At 38.7% G+C, this 24,660-nt stretch overlaps 1 protein-coding gene across 1 annotated transcript in view; it reads left to right on the top strand.

Moving 5' to 3' along the window:
* ttn.2 (titin, tandem duplicate 2) overlaps nucleotides 1-24,660 on the top strand; it is a 176,931-nt gene that overhangs the window by 15,976 nt on the left and 136,295 nt on the right. The window contains exons 8-42 of the mRNA XM_048979907.1: nucleotides 1,123-1,371; nucleotides 1,461-1,577; nucleotides 2,072-2,329; nucleotides 2,554-2,619; nucleotides 2,717-2,975; nucleotides 3,062-3,131; nucleotides 3,236-3,433; nucleotides 3,521-3,663; nucleotides 3,842-4,029; nucleotides 4,332-4,562; nucleotides 4,720-4,964; nucleotides 5,176-5,396; nucleotides 5,509-5,673; nucleotides 5,818-5,986; nucleotides 6,530-8,232; nucleotides 8,336-8,617; nucleotides 8,719-8,985; nucleotides 9,145-9,417; nucleotides 9,541-9,804; nucleotides 9,896-10,156; nucleotides 10,710-10,970; nucleotides 11,096-11,359; nucleotides 11,830-12,090; nucleotides 12,217-12,477; nucleotides 13,493-13,753; nucleotides 13,839-13,980; nucleotides 15,428-15,596; nucleotides 15,692-15,923; nucleotides 16,041-16,325; nucleotides 16,879-17,004; nucleotides 17,314-17,502; nucleotides 18,521-18,574; nucleotides 19,391-23,005; nucleotides 23,624-23,902; nucleotides 24,092-24,655. Of these exons, the coding sequence (XP_048835864.1) occupies nucleotides 1,123-1,371; nucleotides 1,461-1,577; nucleotides 2,072-2,329; nucleotides 2,554-2,619; nucleotides 2,717-2,975; nucleotides 3,062-3,131; nucleotides 3,236-3,433; nucleotides 3,521-3,663; nucleotides 3,842-4,029; nucleotides 4,332-4,562; nucleotides 4,720-4,964; nucleotides 5,176-5,396; nucleotides 5,509-5,673; nucleotides 5,818-5,986; nucleotides 6,530-8,232; nucleotides 8,336-8,617; nucleotides 8,719-8,985; nucleotides 9,145-9,417; nucleotides 9,541-9,804; nucleotides 9,896-10,156; nucleotides 10,710-10,970; nucleotides 11,096-11,359; nucleotides 11,830-12,090; nucleotides 12,217-12,477; nucleotides 13,493-13,753; nucleotides 13,839-13,980; nucleotides 15,428-15,596; nucleotides 15,692-15,923; nucleotides 16,041-16,325; nucleotides 16,879-17,004; nucleotides 17,314-17,502; nucleotides 18,521-18,574; nucleotides 19,391-23,005; nucleotides 23,624-23,902; nucleotides 24,092-24,655 (12,592 nt within the window). The remainder of the gene's footprint in view (nucleotides 1-1,122; nucleotides 1,372-1,460; nucleotides 1,578-2,071; nucleotides 2,330-2,553; nucleotides 2,620-2,716; nucleotides 2,976-3,061; nucleotides 3,132-3,235; nucleotides 3,434-3,520; nucleotides 3,664-3,841; nucleotides 4,030-4,331; nucleotides 4,563-4,719; nucleotides 4,965-5,175; nucleotides 5,397-5,508; nucleotides 5,674-5,817; nucleotides 5,987-6,529; nucleotides 8,233-8,335; nucleotides 8,618-8,718; nucleotides 8,986-9,144; nucleotides 9,418-9,540; nucleotides 9,805-9,895; nucleotides 10,157-10,709; nucleotides 10,971-11,095; nucleotides 11,360-11,829; nucleotides 12,091-12,216; nucleotides 12,478-13,492; nucleotides 13,754-13,838; nucleotides 13,981-15,427; nucleotides 15,597-15,691; nucleotides 15,924-16,040; nucleotides 16,326-16,878; nucleotides 17,005-17,313; nucleotides 17,503-18,520; nucleotides 18,575-19,390; nucleotides 23,006-23,623; nucleotides 23,903-24,091; nucleotides 24,656-24,660) is intronic.

Genomic DNA, 24,660 nt, shown 5'->3' with positions numbered 1-24,660 from the left:
TCCTGGAAGCAATGGGCACGAAGCAGGGAACAACCCAGGATGGGGGGCCAGCCCATAGCAGCGCACACTCACACACCATTCACTTACACATGCACACCTACAGGCAATTTAGCAAGTCCAATCAGCCTCAGCATGTTTTTGGACTGTGGGGGGAAACCAGAGTACCTAGAGGAAACCCCACCACGAAATGGGGAGAACATGCAAACTCCGCACACATGTAACCCAGGCAGAGACTCGAACCTGGGTCCCAGAGGTGTGAGGCAACAGTGCTAACCACTGCACCACCATGCTGCCTCAATTTGAATATTTTCCAGAAATATCCAAGAATATTCCAAGATATTCAAATTGAATACACAAGTGGCGAATGCTTAAAATGCTCAACAATGTATCTCCCATTGGCTCCAGCTTTACTTTCACTTTGTTGCAATAGGAGCCCCTCGTGTATCACAAGCTGTACGAGTGCGCGGAACAGCCCAAGCTATCGACTCTCAAATCATCCATTGCTTTTTTTCATATTACTTGCATTGTCTCACATAATTGTATATGCTTTGTTTAGTAGGATCTTCCACTAAATGCTACTTCCACCTCTCAAAACTTAGTTTTTATGGAAAGACTGCAAATCGTTGTGCTACTGGTTATTGTTTAAAGCGTAAAATACTTCTGGATCGTCACCCTCTTTTCTGCTCTTATAGCTTGAATGCTGCAAAAACACATTTAAAATAGGAAAGAGTTTTATGAGATTCTTAATCAATTTCAAGACCTAAACCCGCCAAACCTGCCAAGAGGGACCCTGCCCCGGTCTCAGTAGCTCCCCCAATTTTTTTCTTTCTTATAGTAGCTCTCACTTTAAAAAAAAATGGAAGACCATTGACCTAGATGACTGAATTTTAGCTTTCATTTTCCTATAAAATATTCAGTTTGGAAAACATTGGTTTCAGTCTGGAAAACTGTTCAGCATTGTGTTGTACAATGTTTAACGAGTGTAAGTAGAATTACTTATCAACCTGCTAACACTGCAGCTCTCGCCCAAGATAATTTTATTAGAATATATAATTTTATATTTTCCACACGTCTCAACTGCCATGTGTAACGTGTGCTCTGGAATACAAATGTTCTCCTTAGGCTGAAGGTGGCAAAAAGGCAGAGGCAGTGGCCACAGTCCTTGCTGCAGTTGACCTAGCACGCATTCGAAAGCCTGCACAGGCAGAGGAGGGCCACGCAGAAGAGGAGATCTTAGAGCCTGACTTAAAACGGCAGGCTCTGGACACTCAAGCTTCCAAAACGATCACCATGACCATGAAAACCGAAGCGCTACAAATTCCCAGTTCCTCTCAAATTGCTTCCGATGAACATAGGGTTCAGGTTTCACAGGTTAGATATCTTTTTGAAAAACATTGTCTCAACACAGGAATAAGTTTTTGGTTGTCATCCCTCAACCTGTAATCTGTTGGTCACTGTAGATCCAAAGAAGTACAGAAACTACAACAACTCATGTGGACACCTCGCTTGCACCATCTCCAATACCGCATTTCACTGTTTCTAAAGTTGCTGTTCCTAAACCTGACCATAGCTATGAGGTAAGCATGACGACTATCAGGCAAGCAGTGAAATATTACATGTTAGAAACTCAGATTGATTATCAGAAATTCAAATCTAAAGATAATGGGAAAAAATCCTTTCAAAATCCATTCATCTATCCCTTTTCCAGTTGCACATCATGAACAGGGTCATGGGATTCTTTTGCGAATTGTTAAACTATTTTTTTTACCTTTATGGTAAGTTTAGTAGCCATATAAAACACATGACAAATCCTTTATTCAAAAGGTCATAAACCAAAGATTTTATGCATGTACCATATTTCACTATTAGCAGCCATGTGAACTTGCTTATAAAATAATCAAAGAATAATTGACAAGTATATGAGGCTTGTATATCCGCAACTAATCGAGTGCCATATTGTAGGTACAGGTTCTCAATGAAGCCTCAGGTCTGTTTATTTGGTTGATTGTAAAGTTCAGATTCCTTGGTTTAGTGACAGTTTGTTTTGATTTTATTTATTCTTCTTGATTAGGTTTCGATAGCAGGTTCTGCTATTGCTTCACTGCAGAAAGAGCTATCTTCTACTTCTGCTGCTCAAAAGATCATCAGACCTGTCAAGCCTCCATCTCATAAGATTGTGGAGATGAAAGCAAAGCAAGAGCCAACCCCAACACCTTTTAAAGATACCAGTGAAAGATTTCAAATGCATCTTGGCACTCTCTCACAGACAGAGATAGGCACTTCTTTTACAGGGGGCATGGAGCAGATATATGAACAGTGGGAGAAACAGGTTTGTGGTACAGGTTGTAATCCCCTTTTTGTGAACTCCATGACTGTAAATACCCCCCCCCCCCAATCCTGTTTTTACCTTAATTTTGCTGCACCAGTGTGTGCTTCTCAGGAATTTCTTACCCATTCACCTTTCTTTCTCTTCCATCAATGTTTTTGTGTCAGCCTTAGACACAGTGATTGCTTATACTGTGCATTGTTGACAATAGTATACATCTTTTGTAGGCTGTTGAGGCTTCAACAATTACCATACCTGCACAGGAGGCCATGACTCCTCCTACCCTTGTCGTTGTAAGTATTTTTTATACTATAAATGTCAGCAAAACATAAAAGTCTTTTTTTATATTAATGAACAAACCAGCAAAGTGTATCTCTTTGCCATTCTCAGGGTTTGAAAAATGTAACTGTCACTGAAGGAGAATCTGTGACTTTGGAGTGCCAGATATCAGGTCATCCAACCCCAACAATTATGTGGTTTAGAGAAGACTACAGGCTTGAGAGCTCTGTTGATTTCCAAATCACTTATGAGAATGGATACGCTCGTTTGGTTATCCGTGAAGCTTTTGCAGAGGACAGTGGTCGTTTTACTTGCACAGCTACCAATCAGACTGGGACCATCAGCACCTCCTGCTACCTACTTGTGAAGGGTAAAATGAAGACAAGTATTTTTTTCTTGTTGATGTTGTAACCTAGGTTTATGGTTATTCATGTTGTGTGTGGTTTTCTTTCTCAGTATCAGAAGAAATTGATAGCAAGGATACTTTCCCTGCTGCTCATGTTTCTGTAAATGGAAAGGAGAAACCGTGAGTGACATGTATTTAATAAGACTGTTCTGAGATGCAGCATGGTTGCGGAGTAGTGTTAACAATAAATATAATGCATTGTTACTATAATTATTTGCTCTTAGCTGGCCAGTTGAAGGAAAAGAAGAAATTTTAGAGCTGAGTACCACTGCAGAGGCTGTGGCACCATTCTTTGTAAAGAAACCAATCGTGCAGAAGTTATTGGAAGGTGGGAGTGTCATCTTTGAGTGTCAGATTGGTGGTAGTCCCAAGCCTCATATTTATTGGAAGAAGGCTGGAGTTCCCCTTACTACTGGATATAGGTAATATTCGTATCAGCAGCACTTTAGCAATATTAAATGTATATAATTAATTTATACCTAACAATATTTACATTTACCTTCCTTCAGATACAAAGTGGTCTACAACAAGGAAAGTGGAGAGTGCAAGCTTGAGATCTCCATGGCATTCGCCGACGATGCAGGAGAATACACCATCTTTGCCAGGAATCAGTTAGGAGAGGCTTCAGCATCTACTACATTGCTCGAGGAAGGTCAGTATTACTAAGATATACTACAACATATCCATGCAGTAAGCTCAGATTATAAAAGTATTAAAGTTATTAGCTCTTTTAAGCCAGTTATATTGGGCAACTGTTCATAGTTCTGCAAAATATGTTTCTTAAATTTTGTTGTTGTCCACATAAACACTTTGCATGATCTATTTTCTAGTGGAATATGAAGCCTACATGAAGATGCAGGAAATTGCATTCAAAACCGAAATGACCACAATGGTGCAAGAACCCAAAGTGGCAGATGTCCCTCCAGTGATTATTAGTGAACATGAAAAAGGAGAGATTCTTATGCAGAAGAGGATGGCCCAACAGATGCAAACAATGAAGGCTTTTATAACAGAGCAGGTGCTGAAATAAAAAGTTGCAATTACTGGATATTGATAAGAATATAAGAACATAAGAAAATTACAAATGAGAGGATACCATTTGGCTTGTTTGGGGAGAACTTAACTAATAGCTCAGAGTTAAAATCTCATCTAGCTCTGATTTAAAGGCACCCATGGTTTTAGTTTGCACTATACTATCAGGGAGACTATTCCATACTCTAACTACACGCTGTGTAAAGAAGTGCTTTCCTAAATCCATTTTATAGGAATAAATTAAAAAACAATTGTACTGTTGTAAAACCATTGCACATGTCGTTACAGGAACTCCAAATCTCTGCTTATGAGGAAAGAGTTATTCTTGAGATTGAGTTTTACATTGTTAGAATTAGTTACCAGGAGTTGGTGAATGAAGATGGGGAAGACATTATTATGAATATATCTGAACATGAAGCTGTAGCACCAACCTTCTACACCCCAGTGAAGAGCTACAGGGTTTTGGAGGGAATGGGGGCTACTTTCCACTGCAGAGTAGGAGGAAATCCACTTCCTAAGGTAATTTAAAAATGGACAACTACGTTTGGGTCACTTGTGACTTAACCTTCCTAAAATGCCAAATAAAGAATGAATTAGAAGAGAAGATTAATTCCTTATTTGCTGTCAAGTTGCATTCACCGATGTAAGCTAGTTCATTTCTTTTTCCATCTTAAAGATTGCCTGGTACAAAGATGGCATGCGCATCAAGCATGGTGGCCGATATCAGTTGGAGGTTCTGCAGGATGGGAGAGCTAGTCTCCGAATTCCTGTTCTATTGACAGAAGATGAAGGTGTCTATACTGCCCTTGCGAGTAACATAAAAGGAAATTCTGTCAGTTCAGGCAAATTATACGTAGAGCTTGCAACCACAGCTGGAGCTCAGCCATATTATCCTCAACCAGATGCAATCAGCAGAATCAGGTCAGTTCTATCTCTGTTTTACTGATATTTTATTTAAAAACGGTTGGGTTATTCATACCTTTCAAACCAATTTATTTATATGTATTTCACATTAGTCTTCCTGTTATTGTCCAACTTAATATTTATTTTGCTGTTAAGTACTTGTGAGGATATTTCAATTTATTTACTTTGCCAATGATTTATTGATCACTCTCATTGTGCGTTATCTTAGTTCTACTTCCCCTCGTTCTTTGAGCCGATCTCCTGGACGTTTTTCTGGCCGCTCTCCCACACGAAGACTAGATGAGACAGACGAGAGCCTGTTGGAAAGACTGTACAGGCCTGTGTTTCTTGTGAAGCCCTACTCTTTGAAGTGTTCCGAAGGAGAGACAGCCAGATTTGATGTGAAAGTTGTTGGCAGACCCATGCCTGAGACTTTCTGGTTCCATAATGGTGAGCGACCGTTTAACAGAATTGTCAAACATATATTTATGTAATCAACAGGTAGACCTGAGGCTTCATTGAGAACTTGCGCTAGTTAATATATATTTGTTTATTGTTTTAGGGCAACAAATAATCAATGACTACAACCATAAGATAGCGGTAAAGGAAGATGGAACTCAGTCGTTAATTATTGTCCCAGCTATGCCTCATGACTCTGGAGAGTGGACTGTTGTAGCTCAGAACAGAGCTGGAAAAACATCTGTGTCCATGACTCTGACTGTTGATGGTATGATATGTCTTCTGTTAATTTTTTTATATTAATTATGTAGGGTCCTGGGTGTATAATTTTAAAATTGAAGACAAATTTAGTTGTCATTTCTTTCTCTCTCTCCCCCTCTCTCTCTGTGCTATTTTGCATTGGCTTTTACAGCAAAGGAAAACTTGGTGAAACCTAAATTTATTGAGAAGTTAAAAAACATTAGTGTTAAGGAAGGAACTTTGGTTGAGTTAGCTGTCAGAGCTATTGGAAATCCTCTTCCAGACATTGTCTGGTTGAAAAACAGTGACATTATTTCCCCACAAAAGCATCCTCATATCAGGTAAGTGGCAATGATTTTTGGACAATATTTTCCATACTTCACAGATTATGTTACTGTGGGCCACATTTTTCATGCACTTTTATGGTATGGTGTTTGAACCTTCCTCTTTCCATGTTGTGTGGGTTTCCTCTGCGCTTTCTTACCATAGTCCAAACACATGCACTTAGAGCGTTGTTTCCCCATCCGGTCCTTGGATACCCACAGCTGGTCCATGTTTTTTCTCCCTCCGAGCTCCCTGCCAGACAGTCCACATTTTTGCTCCCTCCCCAGGAGCTGGAAGGGATCAAAAACATAGACTACTATGGGTTTCCAAGGACTGGATTGGGAAGCACTGACTTAGAGGAATTGGTTTTCTAATAGTATGTGACTATGCCCTTTGATGGTTTTGTATGCCAGGTATACTCAGCTATGTTTGATATTCTGTGTGGCATAGGTTCACTGACCAAAATGATTAGTTAGAAGATGGATTTAATCTATATTTAGTGTAGATAAAGCCAATAGTCACTAATATTTTGTGTTACTTAATTTCAATGTTAATTACAGGATTGAGGGCACTAAGAGAGAAGCTCATTTGAAGATTTCTTCAGCTACTGGTACTGACAGTGCCTGGTACACAGCTACAGCTATCAACAAGGCTGGAAGAGATACCACTCGTTGCAGAGTCAATGTAGAGTTAGAATTTCCTGAACCAGAGCCAGAGAGGAAGCTCATCATCCCAAAAGGAACATATAAGGCAAAGGAGATTGCAGCTCCAGAGTTGGAGCCCCTGCATCTTCGCTATGGTCAAGAACAGTGGGAAGAAGGTGACCTGTATGATAAGGAGAAACAGCAGAAACCACATTTCAAGAAGAAAGTCACATCTGTCAGGCTAAAGCGTTTTGGTCCAGTGCATTTCGAATGCAGGTTGACACCTATTGGTGACCCCACAATGGTGGTTGAATGGTTGCATGATGGCAAACCCCTGGAGGCTGCAAATAGGCTGCGTATGATTAATGAATTTGGCTATTGTAGTCTTGATTATGAAGTTGCTTACTCACGAGATAGTGGTGTTGTCACCTGCAGGGCAACAAATAAGTTTGGAGTTGACCAGACTTCTGCTACCCTAATTGTGAAGGATGAGAAAGGCCTTGTGGAAGAAACTCAGTTGCCTGAGGGTAGGAAGGGAATACAAAGAATTGAGGAGATGGAACGCATGGCACATGAAGGTGCCCTTGCAGGAGTGACAGCAGAAGAAGTATTTGAGAAAACTAAACCTGAGATTGTGCTGCTTCCTCAGCCTGTACGGGTCCTAGAAGGTGACACAGCCAGATTCCGCTGCCGAGTGACTGGTTACCCCACACCTAAGGTCAACTGGTACCTAAATGGACAGCTTATCCGAAAGAGTAAGAGGTTCAGGCTTCGTTATGATGGTATTTATTACCTTGAAATTACTGATTGTAAATCTTATGATTCTGGAGAGGTAAAAGTTATAGCAGAAAACCCAGAAAGTGTGACTGAACATTGTGTGAAATTTGAAATCCAGCAGAGAGAGGACTTTAGGTCCATCCTGCGGCGTGCTCCTGAGATAAAGGCTCCCGAATCTGGCATTTCGCCAGATCGTGGTAGAGTGTCTTTTGAAGTTCAAAAAGTAGACAAACCTGCTGACACAACCCAGCCGAAAGAGATAGTTAAACTGAAAAAGGCTGAACGAGTTGTTCATGAGATATCTTCAGAAGAGTCAGAGGAACTGAGAAGTAAATTTAAACGCCGAACGGAAGAGGGTTACTATGAAGCAATAACTGCTGTAGAGCTCAAGTCTCGAAGGAAAGATGAGTCCTATGAGGACATGCTAAGGAAGAAGAAAGAGGAACTTCTACACTGGATCAAAGAAGTTACTGAGGAGGAGAAGAAGATGGAAGAGGAAAGAGGCAAAGTGACTGTTCCAACAATTAAACCAGAGAGAATAGAACTTTCACCCAGCATGGAAGCTCCTAAGATCTTGGAACGAATCCAGAGCCAGTCTGTTTTCCCAACTGATGAAGTTCATTTCCGTGTCAGAGTGGTAGGCAAACCTGACCCAGAATGCCAGTGGTTCAAAAATGGCATTCTTCTAGAGAAGTCAGACCGTATTTACTGGTACTGGCCTGAAGATAATTTATGTGAATTAGTAATCAGAGACATCTCAATTGAAGATTCTGCTAGCATTATGGTCAAAGCTGTCAATGTTGCTGGAGAAGCTTCAAGTCACGCATTTCTGTTGGTTCAAGGTGATTTATTAATTATTTGCAATAGTACTAATAGGTTAAGTTATTTTGTTTGTACAATTTAATACATATGCTATTTTTTCCTGTAATATTTCATTTGTTTCAGTCAAGCAAATAGTTTCCTTTACTCAAGAACTTGACGATGCCAATGCTAAAGAGAAGGACACCATGGTGACATTTGAGTGTGAAACCAGTGAACCTTTTGTAAAAGTTAAATGGTTGAAGAACAATGTTGAGATTTTTTCTGGAGACAAATACAGAATGCACTCAGACAGAAAGGTCCACTTCCTCTCTGTAATGATAATCGAAATGAAGGACATCGCAGACTACAGTTGTTGTCTCGTGGATGATGACCATATCAGAACTACTGCCAGACTTACTGTGGAGGGTAAGTCATCATTATTCTCTCAAGATACACATGAAATGAAATGGTCCTTACCCTGAATAAGTTAACAATTATATTGTAAATGATCTTCCTTTTCTGCTCAGGCGCCCCATTGGTAATACTTGCAGAATTGGAGAATATAGAAGTTCCTGAGACCTACTCTGGAGAGTTTGAGTGTGAAGTGTCTCGTGAAGATGCTGAGGGTACTTGGTACTTTGAGGATAAAGAGATCACCCCAAGCAACAAATATATAATCTCTTTCCGCCGTGGGCGTCACTCTCTTTTTGTCAAAGATGTCAGAAAGGAGGACCAGGGGAAATACAGCTTTCTTGTTGGTGACCTAAAGACAACTGCTTCCTTGAAGATGAAATGTTAGTGTTTATACGGTTATGCATCTAAAATATGATATACGTAGGAGTGCTTGTGCGATCAGGGACTAGTAGAAAATATACTGAATGCATTATACTATTCAGAATGTCAACCAACGTTGGGCATGCAATAGAAATTTCTTTTTTTTTTCCCCGATGTAGTACGCTCAGTGACTCTGGTGCAAGGTCTTGCAGACCTGACCATTTGTGAAGGTGACATAGCCCAAATGGAGGTTAAGTTCTCTCAGGAAAACGTTGAAGGCAAATGGATGAGGAATGGTCAAGCCATCTTGGCCACTGACCGCATACATATGGTGACTGACAAACTCACCCACAGGCTTCTTATTGAAGATGCCCAGGGGAGCGATGCTGGGATCTTCTCCTTTTTTGTTCCAGCTCATTACTTAACAACTTCTGGAAAGTTGACAGTTCAGAGTAAGTGTGGGTGTGTGGTAATGTGTGTGTTTCAGAAATACATTCAGTTGTTTTACCTCTTTGATTTTAAGCATTTGATTTTTTATGTATGTAAACATTTAAACAATTTTTTTTTCCCTTTAGCCATTAGTATTTTGACCCCTCTAAAAGATGTAACCTCGGTTGAGTCCACTAAAGCTGTGCTTGAAGCTAAAATATCATCTGCTGATATCAGTTCAGTGAAGTGGTACCACAATGACAAACTGATGATGCCTAGTGAGAGGGTTCAGTTTGTAGCCAAGGGGTACAAACAACGTTTGGTCTTCGACAGAACCTTTGCCTCTGATGAAGGATGCTACAAGCTTGTTGTTGGAAAAGCTGAGTCCAGTTGCAATATGACGATTGAACGTAAGCATTTTTACAAGTCATGTAGTATACAACATAAAATCTGTTAGTGACATCTCTGGTGAATGTGAATTTTGCACTTGCCATTTTTAAGGGATTCACATTGTAAAGCATATGGAAGACCAAATATGCCCAGAAACCCAGAACGTTACTTTTGAGGTGGAGTTATCTCACCCTGGTATTGATCCAGTATGGAGCTTCAAAAATCAGCCTCTCAGACCTGATGCCAAATACAAGATGGAGGCTAAGGGCAAGCGTTACATTCTGACTGTCATAAACACCATGAAAGATGAGGAGGGGCAGTACACATTTGCCACTGGTGAAACGACTTCTAGCGCAAAACTTAGGGTGTCAGGTATGTCTATCTTTTGTAACCAACATGTAATCATAGATATACCTGAAAGCACTGATGAATGACTCTAGGCACAGTAAATCTTAGACATTTTAGTAAGATGGTAGGTCACTTTCGCTAATAATATTTCAATAATATTTTAAGTATTGGCCTAATAATTTATATTTGTTCATTCTTAGACATTCTTAGTATCTTTGTGCTTTAATATTTGCAAGATTTGTTCCGGGCTGTTTAGGGAAGAGAACATAGGCGTAGGTGGTATAAATGGGAGGGAAGGTTTAGCAAAAATGGTGGTGTGAAATGGAAACAAAAGACAGCCATTATGTCATCAACATGAGGAGAAACACAAGAAAAGAGAAGAATGGAGCATGGAATGTTCTTCAAATGGGTATGGGGGACTGACCAAAAAAGAATTTAAGCTTATTAATGATTAGTTATAGGGCACAGCTGAAATGGATGAATGTTCTTGTCACCTGACTTTAGCTCCTTGTTATCAAACATTGCCTGATATCCATACTTAATTCAAATTAAATAATCATAAAAAAAACCTTTTCAGGTGGTGCAATTAAACGGCCTCTCCAAGATGTCACTGTAGCAGAGTCACAGACTGCTGAGATGGAGTGTGAGGTAGCGAACCCCAGCATTGAGGGGAAATGGTTAAAGGATGGCAAACTTTTACAGTTCAGCAACAACATCAAAAGCAAAGATTTTGGGGCTATTAGGAAGATTATCATCGTTATCAGTAGGCCTCAAGACATTGGGGAATACACTTACCAGGTGGCAAACTCCAAGACAACAGCAAACTTGAAAGTTGAAGGTAACATCATTTATTTTTAGATCAGTTTTATTAAATATTATTTTAATGGATTCTTTTCTACTCCATTATCATTAAATTAAAGATTATGTAAGTGCTCTGACTGTAATTAATATTGTATTCAAAAGCTGTGAAAATTAAGAAGACATTAAAAAACCAGACTGTCATTGAGACCCAAGATGCAGTTTTCAGTCTTGAACTTACACTAGAGCATGTGAAGGGTGCTCAGTGGATCAAGAATGGCGTGGAGATTACCCCCAGTGATAAATTTGAGATCCAAGTAGATGGCATGGTTCACACACTCAAGATCAAGAACTGCATAGCACAAGATGAATCTGTTTATGCGTTCAAGCTTGGAAAGCTGTCAGCAAATGCCAGATTAAATGTGGAAAGTAAGTTGAATATATATACATTATGAGGATCCTTTGAATCATTGTATGCAATATGTGTATTTGTATCATATGTTGCATATCCATCCATCCATACATCCATTTTCCAAGCCGCTTATCCTACTGGGTCGCGGGGGGTCCAGAGCCTATCCCGGAAGCAATGGGCACGAGGCAGGGAACAACCCAGGATGGGGGGCCAGCCCATCACAGGGCACACTCACACACCATTCACACACACATGCACTCCTATGGGCAATTTAGCAACTCCAATTAGCATGTTTTTGGACTGTGGGAGGAATCCGGAGTACCTGGAAGAAACCCCACGACAATGTAGGGAGAACATACAAACTCCACACACATGTGACCCAGGCGGAGACTCGAACCCGAGTCGCAGAGGTGTGAGGCAACAGTGCTAACCACTGTACCACCATATTGCATGTTTTTATTGAAATATTTTTATTCTGTGTTTACAGCAATAAAGATTATGAAGAAACCAAAAGATATGACCTCTGTTCACAATGCTACAGCTTCCTTTGAGCTAAGTCTGTCCCATGACAACATCCCAGTAAAATGGATGTTGAACAATGCTGAGCTTAAGCCAAGTGAAAACTGCAAGATTCTCTCTGAGAGGAAGGCTCACAAGCTGATCATTCAAAATGTGGACACACACGACGCTGGAGAATACACTGCTATAGTCGGACATTTACAATGCAGTGCATCATTATTTGTAGAATGTAAGATCTCTTTCAGAATACTTTGCTTTTTTTTCTCTATCATATGAAGTCTATGTATGAAATGTACAAATACTACCGTTTATATTTATTAAAGTTAAATGTTTTTGTTGTTAATTATATTTCTAGCTTTACAAATTACAAAAACAATGAAGAATGTTGAGGTACCTGAAACCCAAGTGGCCACCTTTGAATGTGAAGTCTCACACTTCAATGTACCATCTACTTGGTTGAAAAATGGAGTTGAGATTGAGATGACTGAGAAGTTCAGGATTGTCGTCCAGGGGAAGCTCCACCAGCTCAAAATAATGAACACCAGTAGAGATGATTCTGCAGAATATACCTTCATCTGTGGAAATGACAGGGTTTCTGCCACTTTGACTGTCAATCGTAAGACTTTTTATGCTTCTGCTCTTTTACTTCATTCAAAACTTCTTTATTAAGGGTGCAAATTGTTAGTGAAACATGCCAAGCTTGCATCTGGTATGACACTCATGCTTTCTTATGGAAAACCTATATTATTCTATTATAAACGTCAATTTAGCTAATCCAAAAGTTTTGGGGTAGTTTGCGAACCCTACAGACTATTTAAAAGCCAGCAAAACTGTGTTACATACATGTAAATGCCTTTTCTTATGTAAGCAGACTTGTTTCGAATTGAAAATCTTTCTCCAGCCAGCTGACCTAAGTTGGCAGCCCTGGGCACACATACTGTGAAAATTGGCAGATTCTTCAGTGGGATTAATTTAATAATGAATTATAAACATGTTGGAAGCTGGTACTTTGAGACCTCTTGTACAGTCGACTAAATCCCTCCTGCACTACAGAAACTGCCTGATCATTCAGTGCAGTCATCTCAATTATTTTAGTCCTCATATCTTTAGCTTGGATACTGCTGACTTTGAATATTGATGAAGTTTAAAAATAACCCACCGGTATTGGCCAAGATTGATACGTTGGACCGATATTTTGATTTTTAATGAATATTGGCTGAAACAATATGTTATCGAACATGTTATGTATCTCTAAGGTAGCTAGGTAGTTAACTACCTCAGGGTCTTGACCAATGCTAGCTTGCAAAAAGTACTACTTTTTGTGCTATAAAACAGAGGCACTTCCCAAAAGCGCCATAGCAGAAAGATCATCTGGTAGACTTTCTTTATGGATATTAATGAACTTTCATGTGTGTGTTTCACTGCTACATACTGCTACTTAGTGATATTTAGTGCGTCCACCTGCAGCATGTAAACGCAACAGCATGTAACCTGGAACTCTACGTATGGTTATTTTACACCCAAGCGTTGATTCTCACGCTACGGATAGATGCCACCTCATCATCACAATGCATCTTTACACCTCTATTATGTACTAATTAATGCTCACTGAACTTTTTCTGTTTCATCAGCTATTTTGATCACATCAATGCTGAAAGACCTTAATGCTCAGGAGAAAGACACAATCACTTTCGAAGTGAATTTGAACTATGAGGGAATTTCTTACAAATGGCTGAAGAATGATGTAGAGATTCGTTCTACAGAAAGATGCCAGATTCGTTCAAAACAGCTTACTCACTCTCTGACCATCCGGAATGTACACTTTGGAGATGGTGGAGAATATAAATTTGTTGCTGGATCTGCATCAACATCAGCTAATTTATATGTTGACGGTAAGTGCACTTCTGATGCTTCGTAATATCTCTGGAGTAATTTGTAAGTTATTTTCTAAATGTTACATACTATGTTTTGTTTCAGCTCGTGTGATTCAGTTTACAAAGTTCATCAAAGATATTAAAATAACTGAAAAGAAGAAAGCTGTATTTGAATGTGAAGTCTCAGAACCTAATGTGCAAGTAATTTGGATGAAAGATGGACTGGAACTGGACAAATCTGAACGGTATGTTGACTTGTTTTTGAGTCTTTGTAATTAGTTTATGTCAGTATATAGATTTAAAATGTGCTGTCAATTACGAGATTGATACCTGCCATGTGATCTTTGTATTATAAATGGTGCACAGTGGTGCACCATTTATATATTATATTTATATATATAAATATATAATGGGAGTTGGTTTTTTATCCTTCAAATAAACAAACAAAACAAAACAATGGCCCTGCCATTGAGGCAACGTTTGAGGTAGTTGTATCAATTTTTTCTTCTTCAGTACATCGTTTACTATATAATATATTCCACCACTTTATTCTCTACACGGTTAATGTCCTTCTTATCACCACTGCAATGTAGTACATGTATACAGTGTTAATTGAATTCATATCATTGGTACTTCTAGAGATGGAATGGTGACTCAATGGGTAGAACTGTTGTGTCGCAACTCTAGGCTTATCAGGCTTCGAGCCCCCCTCCGATGATGTGATCTAGATGGTTGAATTAGTTTCTCCAGATAGATCATAGAGTTCATTTAGGTGTGTCTTTAAGCAGTGGGAAGAAAACCATGCAAACATGAATGGAATGGGCAAACTCCATATACATGGAGCTTGGGTTGAGAATTGATGCTAAAATTGTGAGGCTTCAGTGATAACAAATGAACCACCATGTGTCCCAGCACTTGAAAAATTTGGTTGTATTATTGATTGCAAACCGCATTACTCCATAAATACGTGAATTAATAAACATATATTTATAATCATGCTTGCACATATTTACACTAATGTGAAAAGTCTACAGCCATGTTGCCTTCAGTGCCCCACCGCATACTGTAATCCGTTGGATTCGTGCTGTGTTCATGCCCAGTCGCATGGTGGCTATGGCTCACCAGTCCCAACTCTTTGCTTGATGGTGCTCTCTGTTCTAAAACAGTAAACCATGAGCACCATCTACTGGGGTCAGACAATACAGCAAATGGTTCATAAAACGTCATTTTGGCCATCACTGCTCTTGACTCTCAGAAACCGACAAGTTTCCAGGCTCAGCACATTCGGTTGAAGCTATATGATATAATTTATTAATGATTTGTCATTATTTCGTATTAAAAATGCATATAACTGCATTAATGGTCACTGGATCACTGTTTTTATTTAATTCTTTTTCTTTGGTGAAAGTTACTGAGTTTTGGAATCCCATTCCCATTTCTTGTTTTTTTAGTATTGTTACTGTTCATTTGTATATATCCTAATGTTAAATTGTGTTTTTTTTCCTGAGGAAATATAGGCATACTACCCAGGAAAATGACTTAAACATTTTCTTTGCTTAAGTCTTTTGCACAGCACTGTATATAGTTGTGAAAAATCTTTTACGTGTATTTAGAATACTTGGTCTGCTTCAGAATGTGTTATACATTTTTTTATTTAAAAAATTTTGTTAATTCTTAAATTTTTGCCCCCAGATACAAGGTTTCCAGTGAGAAATATGTGCATCGACTGATAATTCAAAATGTTTGTTTATCTGATGCTGGAGAGTATTGTGTAGTTGCTGGTTCAAGCACTTGCAAAGCTCAACTCACCGTGGAGGGTCGTGATGTCCGGATCACAGAGACAATGGAGAAGGAAATTACTGTAAATATTTATTTGGCATATTTAACACATTATAACATTACAACACATCAAAATTGTAATTTTTCCTTGCTGAAAAATTTCTTGAATATTTTTAGGTTGTTGAGAAACACAAAGCTGCATTTGAGTTTGAAGTGAACGAGGATGATGTTGAAGGATGCTGGCTGAGGAATGGGGTCGAGATCAAGTTTTCTGTTGAAGACAGGTTCAACTATGTTGTTATTAGAAAAGTCCATCGTTTGACCATCTCAGAGACCTGTCACAGTGATGCTGGAGAGTATACATTTATTGCTGGCAGAAACAGAAGTGTGGTTACACTCAATGTCAACAGTGAGTAGTACAGTTTAATCAATGACAGTTTCTTACAGTTTTAAAATGAAAATGTACAAAACAAACATATTTTGCTTTTTTCTCCTCATACTCTGTCATATTCTGTTTTCCATTCAGTTCCCGAACCTCCTCAAATAATTCAGCATATGCAGCCTCTGTGTGTTGAGGCTGGGAAGCCGGCTTGCTTCTCTGTGGTGGTGACAGGAATTCCTCGTCCAAAGATCTTTTGGTACAAGAACTCCCAGGTTCTGTCTCCTGGGTTCAAGTGCAAATTTTTGCAAGATGGTAATGAGTACAAACTCCTCCTCATTGAGGCCTTCCCAGAGGATGCTGCTGTCTACAGGTTTGAGGCCAAAAATGAGTGTGGAGAGGCTACCAGCACGGCTGATCTTATCGTTGAGGGTAAGAGTTGCTGCTACACATATTAATAATTTAAAATGATCATTAAAGTGACCAGAATAAGTTCATATATGTATGCTAATATTTACATTTACATAGTTTTAACACTTTTGCCCAAAATGATGTACAAGTGTGGTGTATTACTTTCATCATAAAACATACAAGCAGTGTAGAAAATAGGTTAACATCTATGAAGAGTGTTTAAGTGGTTTGGGTGGCGTTACAGTAATACGGTTGGGTGGGGTTACGGTAATACGATATACTGCATTTCTCTAAAATAGGCTACCAACCCCACACTGGACAAAATTTACCACTGGAGTTTGTCACTTTAATTAGAGGTTCTCTGTACTGTGTAAAGTTTTTATTGCAATTGCGACTTAAAAATAACACTTTTGCACTTTTCTTTAAACCCTGTGTTTCGGCCCAAGTAATAGATTAATTGATTATAAAAATAATCCTTTTTTTGCAGCACTATTATAAACATACGTGCAGTGATTGGTAATATTGTGATCAGAAAATGTATTTATTGAGTCTGATGATAAATATATCTTTTTAGTCCCTGAAGTGATTTCCCCTGATACTGGATCTCCATTGCCGCCCCCTGTTATCATTTCTCCAATTTGCAACACCTCTGTCAGTGTAGGAGAATCTGCTCAGTTTCAGTGCCGTGTCTCTGGTGAAGGTACTACATTTTTTTACTTAGTGTTTATAAGAAATTGCGATGCCACTTTACAATAAGGCTACCCACATAAAGGGTTCATGAATGCTTTATAATCTGGTTATTAATTAGGTTGTAACACTTTGTAAACTATTAATAGACAATTTATAGCACAATTTTCTTTTTATCAATGAGTTACTACCATTTACAAATGGCAAAAGGGAGCCTTATTGTAAACTGATACCGGAATTACCTATATTAGTTACTACTGCTAAATAACAGGTTAATTGTTTAAGTATTGGAACAGTGTCTTAATTGTCTTTGCTACCTTAGATTTACAGATCATCTGGTACCACAAAGACAGGGAGATCTCACAATCTGACATCTTCAGAATGTCTCAGTTTGATGATAAGTGTCAGTTGGAGATTACTCGAGTTTTCCTTGAGGATAAGGGAGAGTACAGTTGTGTGGCGAGAAACCCAGCTGGAATGGTATCGTGCTCTGCAGTCTTGTCTGTTGATGGTGAGTTTTTAATCATTTAGTTCGAAGCACGATGCTGTATGTTTGGTTTTATTTGCATTGGTTTTTGTGAATCATTTGAATCTTGCAATTAAATTGTATTACTCTGACATTAGGTTTTTTTTTTCTAAATAAAAAAGGCTTTTACATTTTAATATGATAATTCATTCTCATCGTAATCCCACCTGGGAATACTTTTTTATGCCTGCAAGTTTTTTTTAAAATTTCATCATGTTTCATGAAACCTCATGTCACTCACTGCCATAATCAACAGATGGTGAATGTAGGATTTCTTCATTAAACTTCCCTTTCGTATTACTGAAATCAAAGATGAGAAAAACTACACATATTAAAATCCAGTTGCTGGGAATTCATAATGGAAAGGATTTTTTTTGTAAACATGGAAGGCAAGACTTTCACTCACCCTTCAATATGAAAGAAACCAGGAAGCCCTCACACAAAATACGTGGGGAAACTTGTCTAACAAATTATAATATGCAAAAGTTTTAATTATTAATAGAAGGAAATCTGCTAAGAGCAGGGACTGTTGTGCAGAAATGAAAAGTGTTCCCAGAAGCCATTTGTTGATTTATGGAAGGAAGTATTTTAACGAGTCGACAGGTGAAGCATTTTAGGTTACATCTGCTGTTACGGCACTGCTGAGGTGAAGGAGCAACATCCTATAAAGTGGATTTTAACGTTAGACAGGATCACAGACATTTTAAATGTAGAACTCATACCATGGATATTATTTCTGTGTAACACAATAAACATGACACGTCTTTCCCTCATATTTATGTTCATTATGTATAACACAAAGAATATTTTTTTATTAATATATAACACATTTTCAGTTTTCACCAAGTCCCCAGGCTAGGTTGACCGAAATGTAAAATATATGAATCTAGACAGGTTGCTGTCAATCGTTTTGTCAAGACAGCAGAAAAACTATCCAATTCTTCGGCGAAACATCAAGTAAATGCTCCGTGCTGCATTGCAACATATGTGTGTTTTTTTTTAGCAGTCCTGAATATGGGAGAGGAGATAGAACCAAAGGCCACACAAGAAGCCACAGGTAAAATTCATTCGCACTGCATTTTTTATGCACCTAATTTCTTGTAACTGATGGTCCTTTCTGACTTCAGATAGCTCTCAGTTTCTAGGTGACGGAGAATTAGCGTGTACTGTGAAAACAATGATGCAGAGTACTATATATTTCAGAGGTTTCATATTGTAACAATGCAAATGACAGTATTTTAAGATAAAACAGGATGCATTTACTGTGACTGATCTGCCTAAAGTCCATGAATGTTGACCTGTCTAGCTGCTTATCTTGTGCTGTAGCAGGCTACTTTCTCTGCAAAACCAGTGTTCGATGTTGGCTGCCTGCATGTGCAGCTGACATTTTTACTGTCTTTTAATGTGATAAGAAAATGATGGATAAATCAGTAAATCAATAGTAGTTAAAAAAATTCAAACAACTCATGATAATTGGTTGAAGAATACCCTTAAAAGCAGACAACCTTCACTGCACTGTATCTATAGTTGTAATAGATGTAATTATTGAAAAAAAATGTATAATAAGCCACACAGTCTTGATCTGAGTGCAATATATATTTCTAAATTAATTTATTCTTCTGTACAAGTTATTTGTATGATTTATTGTGATCACAATATATACTATTATAAATATGAATTGTGATGTCCTTTGAATGTTGTGTGAAATTCGATTGCATTTAGATATGTATCCTGATGATGTTGTTTTATGATTCTGTAATGAGTGAATTACTCACAAAATAAGTTAATGTCATTTTGGAAAGCGCTTCATTTCAGCACTTATGTGTCTGAATGGATATTTTTAGTAAAACTTAAACATATTATTTTCATTCAGCTTTCTCTAGCTTGACCTTCACAAATGAAGAAAAACAAGAATCCTACAGCAGCAGCCTACATTTAACTGAAAAAACCGAAACACTTGAACTCAAACCAGAGTCCAGATTTGATCCTGTAGAATTAGGAAATAAAAAAGAAAAGCCTGTTTTTGTTACCAGATTTATGCCAACAAATGTTACTGTTGGAGATACGGCTAAGTTTACTGTCACAGTGTCTGCTTTTCCAAAACCTACGGTTCAATGGTTTCACAATGGGCAAATGATCACATCTTCTTCAGTCTATGAATTTGTTCAAGAGAAAGATGAGTACACTTTAATTATCTCTCAGGTAAAGGTGGAACATAAAGGGCAGTACTCTTGTACAGCAATTAACAGTTATGGCCACTCAACTTGTAGTACGTTCCTGCATGTACACATTGAGGAGAGGAGGAAAATACTCCAAAAACCACCTCCTCGTTTTATTTTACCCATTGTAAGTCTTCAGTGCATTGAAGGAGGTGAAGCTCAATTTCAGTATAATGTGACTGGGGAACCACTTATAGAAGTTAAATGGTTTAAAGGCAACTGTCAAATTCAACCTAGTAGTCATTATACAATTCAGAAAAACCCAGATGGTTTTGGATACTTACATCTGCATGGCATTCAGATGGAGGACAGTGGCCTTTATACATGCCAAGCATCTAATCCTTTTGGGGATGCCTCCTGCAGTGCAGAACTGATTGTTAGCCACACAACCCAAACTTACAATGAAGAACACAGCATTTTTCAGACGCAGAAAGGTTACAAAGTATCGATGACCGAAGAAGCCACTGAATCCCGTCTGTATACAGTGAACCTACCAGGGGAAGCCAGAGCCTGCCTGCAATCAGGAGATAAGATGCTTTACACAATTGGTACAGAAGATAAACAGACAGTAATCAGCGAACAGGTAGACGCCTTGCATGAGATGAATGCATCTGCTGCTAATCTTCAAAGAGAGCAGATCACCCGACAAGCTGCCCTGCTTCAGTCACACAAATTGGAAGAGAGAGTGTTTGTGGCTCCCACTCAGCCTCCTTCCTCGACAGTGGCTCCTGTGAGGCAGCTCAACATGCCCACTTTCACCTCTGCAGTGCAGGAGAGCCAAGGATTTATAGAACAACACTATGATCACATTCAAAGCCCTGTCATCATAGAACTAAAGATGGCTCAGGAACAACACACAAATATCATGTCTGCAGTTACTGAAAAAATTACCCCTTTAAATAGCATAGAAGCAGAGCTTATGGGTAATAAAAGAAGAGAACAGATACAGGCAGCTCCTGAGCAAAAACAAGTTGTTAGCAGTCATCAAGTGGAAACCAGGTTACCAATTGTAGATGAGCAATCGGAACTTATTTCAAAGCCAGAGTTTCAACAAAGCTACCGAGTCAAAGAAGGTGTGAAAATACTATATTCTGCTTTGGCGACAGAAAAGCAGAAACTGTCTGAAGCACATTATACAGAGTGGTCTATCTCTGAGGCTTCTACGCAATCCTCGACTGGAAAAGAAATATTCAAGCCAGTTCTAGCATCTGTCTCTGAAACTAAGCATTTGTTATCAAAAGAGGACAAATTTGACATGCATAGACTGACAGAAACAAAAGCAGTGCCTTGTAAAGATGCCATTCTTAAGTCAAGTTTGGTATCTGAAGAGAAGCAGATTCTCCAGGCCGAGCAAATGAAACAGTTACCAGATTTAGAAAAAACACTTACTGTGCAGTCTCAAAAAGAAGAAAGAGAAATCATGCATTTACAAGTTATAAGAGACCAGAGTACATTACCCTCTGATGGCAGAATTATTTGTGAGAAACCAATAGCTGAACAAACAGATATTACAAAACAGCCTATCCTGTTGCATACAGTTACTACTAATGAACAGAATTCAGTTACTTGTGATCTGTCATCACAGTTTTCTTCAAAGGAAATTCAATATTCCATTCAGCCTACAAAAGAATCACTTACTCCTTTTCATCTTCAGTCTGTTCACCCAGAGTGTGCTTTTGCTAAAGAGGAAATACTTACAGTTGAAAAGCCTGAGGAACAAATTGCATTACAGAGACAGGAGAGAGTCCGTGGACAAGCAGTAAGCATTGAAGAGAAAAGGAAGCTAACAGCAGACTATTCTACAAACATAGATGGGTCAGTAACTGGGGTTTGCTCTGTACTTAAAATGGAACCAAAGCCTCAAAATATTCTCCAGGTGATTTCAAAGCCAGTGGAACTGCCTAAGGAGACCCCATTCACCACAGTTGTGAAACAGCAGCGTGCATTAGTTCAGAAAGAGGATCAGTGGGCCTTAATGCACCTAATGACCATAGAAGACAGTCAATCTTTAGAGGAGGGACACACAAATACTTTGAATGTAGTAGAGAAATTTAGCTGTGAAGCAAACGTTGAGCCTTGCATTCCTTTTGAACCAGTTAACATAGAGGAGAAAGCAATCTCAACTGAACGTAGCGTTGCTTTGGAAGCGGCCGAACAAGATTTTGCTGTCAAAATTCAGGAAGGACAGTCAGTTAGAAAATCTGTAATAATGGCAGAAACACAAGAAATAATTGGAGAAGTATCTCAGGAAATAAATAAATCAGAGACAAACAAAGCTTGTAGTACAAAACAGTCTAAGGAAGTGCTTACCGTACATGAGACCCAGGAAAGTACAGCATTACCAAAAGAGCTTACCTTTATTATTCCTACTTCAAAATCATTCAACTTGAACATAAAGCATCAGCTAAAACATGCATTGCAGTCTGCAGTAGCATGTGAAAAGCCATTGCTGTTAGCTGAAGTTGTGAATAGTTTGGAAGTTGTAGAGGTAAAGGAAGTTAAAATGCTCAACGCACCCAAATATGCAATGTTCACATACCTTATCACAACAAGCAGCACACCTTTGGAAATTACTGTTGCATTTGATGGTGATTATCCCCAGACTGCTGATCTAAGAAATGAGCTTCAATCAACTTTATACTCTATGATCTATCATGATAAATCAACCCTGACCTCTGAAGAACCTGAAATAAAGGAGATAGATAAGCCACTAAGACTGAGGGTCAGCAGCATGTCTTCCAAAGAAATGCTGTCTTCTTTGGTAGAAACTGTTAGATTTTCTGAAATGGTTGGGGACATTTCAGCAGCCAAACCCCAGTCTGCTGCACTGAAGACTCAGTCTCATGCCTCTTTTCAAACTGTCAAAGCTCATCAATCCACTGATGTATCACTGGCACAAATACCAGTAGACCAATCAATAGAAAAATATGGAGGGGAGTTTTTGAAACACGCTGTTGTAGCAGAAAGCCCCATAAGAATTACAAAAGACGTTCCAGTTATAGAAACATTTCTAGAGAACATTGAAGTAGAGGAGCATAGTATGGTCAGTTTCACTGTGATTGTAACATCTGTTACAAATGTTAACTGGTATTGCAATGGACAATTGGTTGAATCTGGTAAAGAGTTCAAGTGTTATAAGGACAATGATAATTACACACTAGTAATTGACAAGGTTATCAAGGAGAAGCATCAAGGAGAATATGTCTGTGAAGCTGTGAACAAGGCTGGCAAGAGCTCGACATCATCAAAACTCACAGTATTCTTAAGAGGTTGGATATCAGGGATAAGCCTGACAATTTTTACATTTTTTTCAGTGCAGCATTAAATATTAAAATCCATGTTATTACTAATGACAAAGTTTCTTAAATTTCCATAATTTTAAGATTCAGTCTTGGGGTCCCTTTTCAAGCATCCTTTTTCATGCTGAATTGGTTTTTCTGCATCACATGTATATTGTGTATGCATAATGTTTACTTTGCCTACATGTTAATAACTAATGGTGAATAAGATTTACTGCAGTATCACTGCCATATCTATGTGAAAATAAACTTCAAAATTTAATTTTTAGCCACTCACATTTTTTCCTTGAAAAATCATCACTTTAAACCTTTCATACTGCGTATTGTGCATTGTGTACTGTGCACCGCCACAAACATTGCATGTTTTTGGACATCACATTTTCCCATGGCTTTCACTGAATTGATGCTTTCTTCCATTTAACCTTTCCACCGTTTCTTTTCAGTCACTCCCTGGATTACTAGTGTTTGCCATCCTGTCATCATCGTTCCAGCCGATCATTAAAATGAATGTAACCGAATTATTGCCAGCTGTGCTAATTTGTTTTTCCTTCCCCCTTTCTGCCCAATCGCCCGTCTTCTGCAACACAGTATCACCTGTTTTTCGGCACAAAATCCAACCTCTGGAGATCAGCGTCGGCAGTCGTGCCAGATTTGAATGTGAGATTGAAGAGGCACCCAATGTAAAATTCAAGTGGTACAAGTCTGGCAGTGAGATGAGAGAGAGTGACAAGTGCAGGATCATCAGCCATCACCTGTCCTCCTCCATGGAGCTTTTGAGTCCAACTAAAGCCGACAGTGGTGAATACACCTGCAAAGCTACAAACAAATATGGCAGTGATAGCTGTTCAGCTTCTCTGAGTGTAGCTGGTAAGTGGAATGAATGGTGTTTTATTTGTTTCCGTGATTGTTATTGAATATGAGTGGTTATTATTATTTACAGGAATATGAATTTGTCTGGCAACCTTTAACAGTGTAGTCATGTAGTCTTAACATGTTATGCCCTTGTGTTGTATGTAGCCGGTATATTTAATATATATTTTTTTGTAATTTTTGTAGAAGTTTTCCCACCAGTCTTTATTACTAAGCCAGATCCAGTGACTTCATATGTGGGAAAACAAGCAAGAATCCAGTGTGTAGTTACTGGTTCATCTCCAATGAATATTGTTTGGCAAAAAGACAATGTTGCTATCTCTTCGGGAGGAAACTACCAAATTTCTGCTGAGAAGAACCGACACACTCTTGAAATAGTGAAACTTGCTCTCTCTGATCAAGGGACTTACCAATGTAAAGCCTCAAATGTTGTTGGAACTGACATGTGTTGCACAGAACTAAGGGTAATAGACAAGCCTCATTTTGTAAAGACCTTTACATCAACATCAGTAGCTCTGGGGAAGCCATTGCGACTTGAATGTCAGGTAGATGAAGATACTGGAGTGGTCATCACCTGGACTAGGGATGGCAAGAAGCTGCATCACTCCATGGATCTTAAAATTACTTTTGAGGACAAAGTCGCCACTCTTGAAATTTCTAATACGAAGCTTAAAGACAGTGGGAAATACAGCTGTACAGCTGCAAATGATGCTGGCAGTGATAGCTGCTCTTCCACAGTAAGCGTTCAAGGTAAG

The sequence above is a fragment of the Brienomyrus brachyistius genome, chromosome 16 (assembly GCF_023856365.1).
Source record: "Brienomyrus brachyistius isolate T26 chromosome 16, BBRACH_0.4, whole genome shotgun sequence".
Taxonomy (NCBI): Eukaryota; Metazoa; Chordata; class Actinopteri; order Osteoglossiformes; family Mormyridae; genus Brienomyrus; species Brienomyrus brachyistius.
The sequence above is the reverse complement of the archived record's forward strand: the minus strand, read 5'-3'. Positions and strand labels throughout refer to the sequence as shown.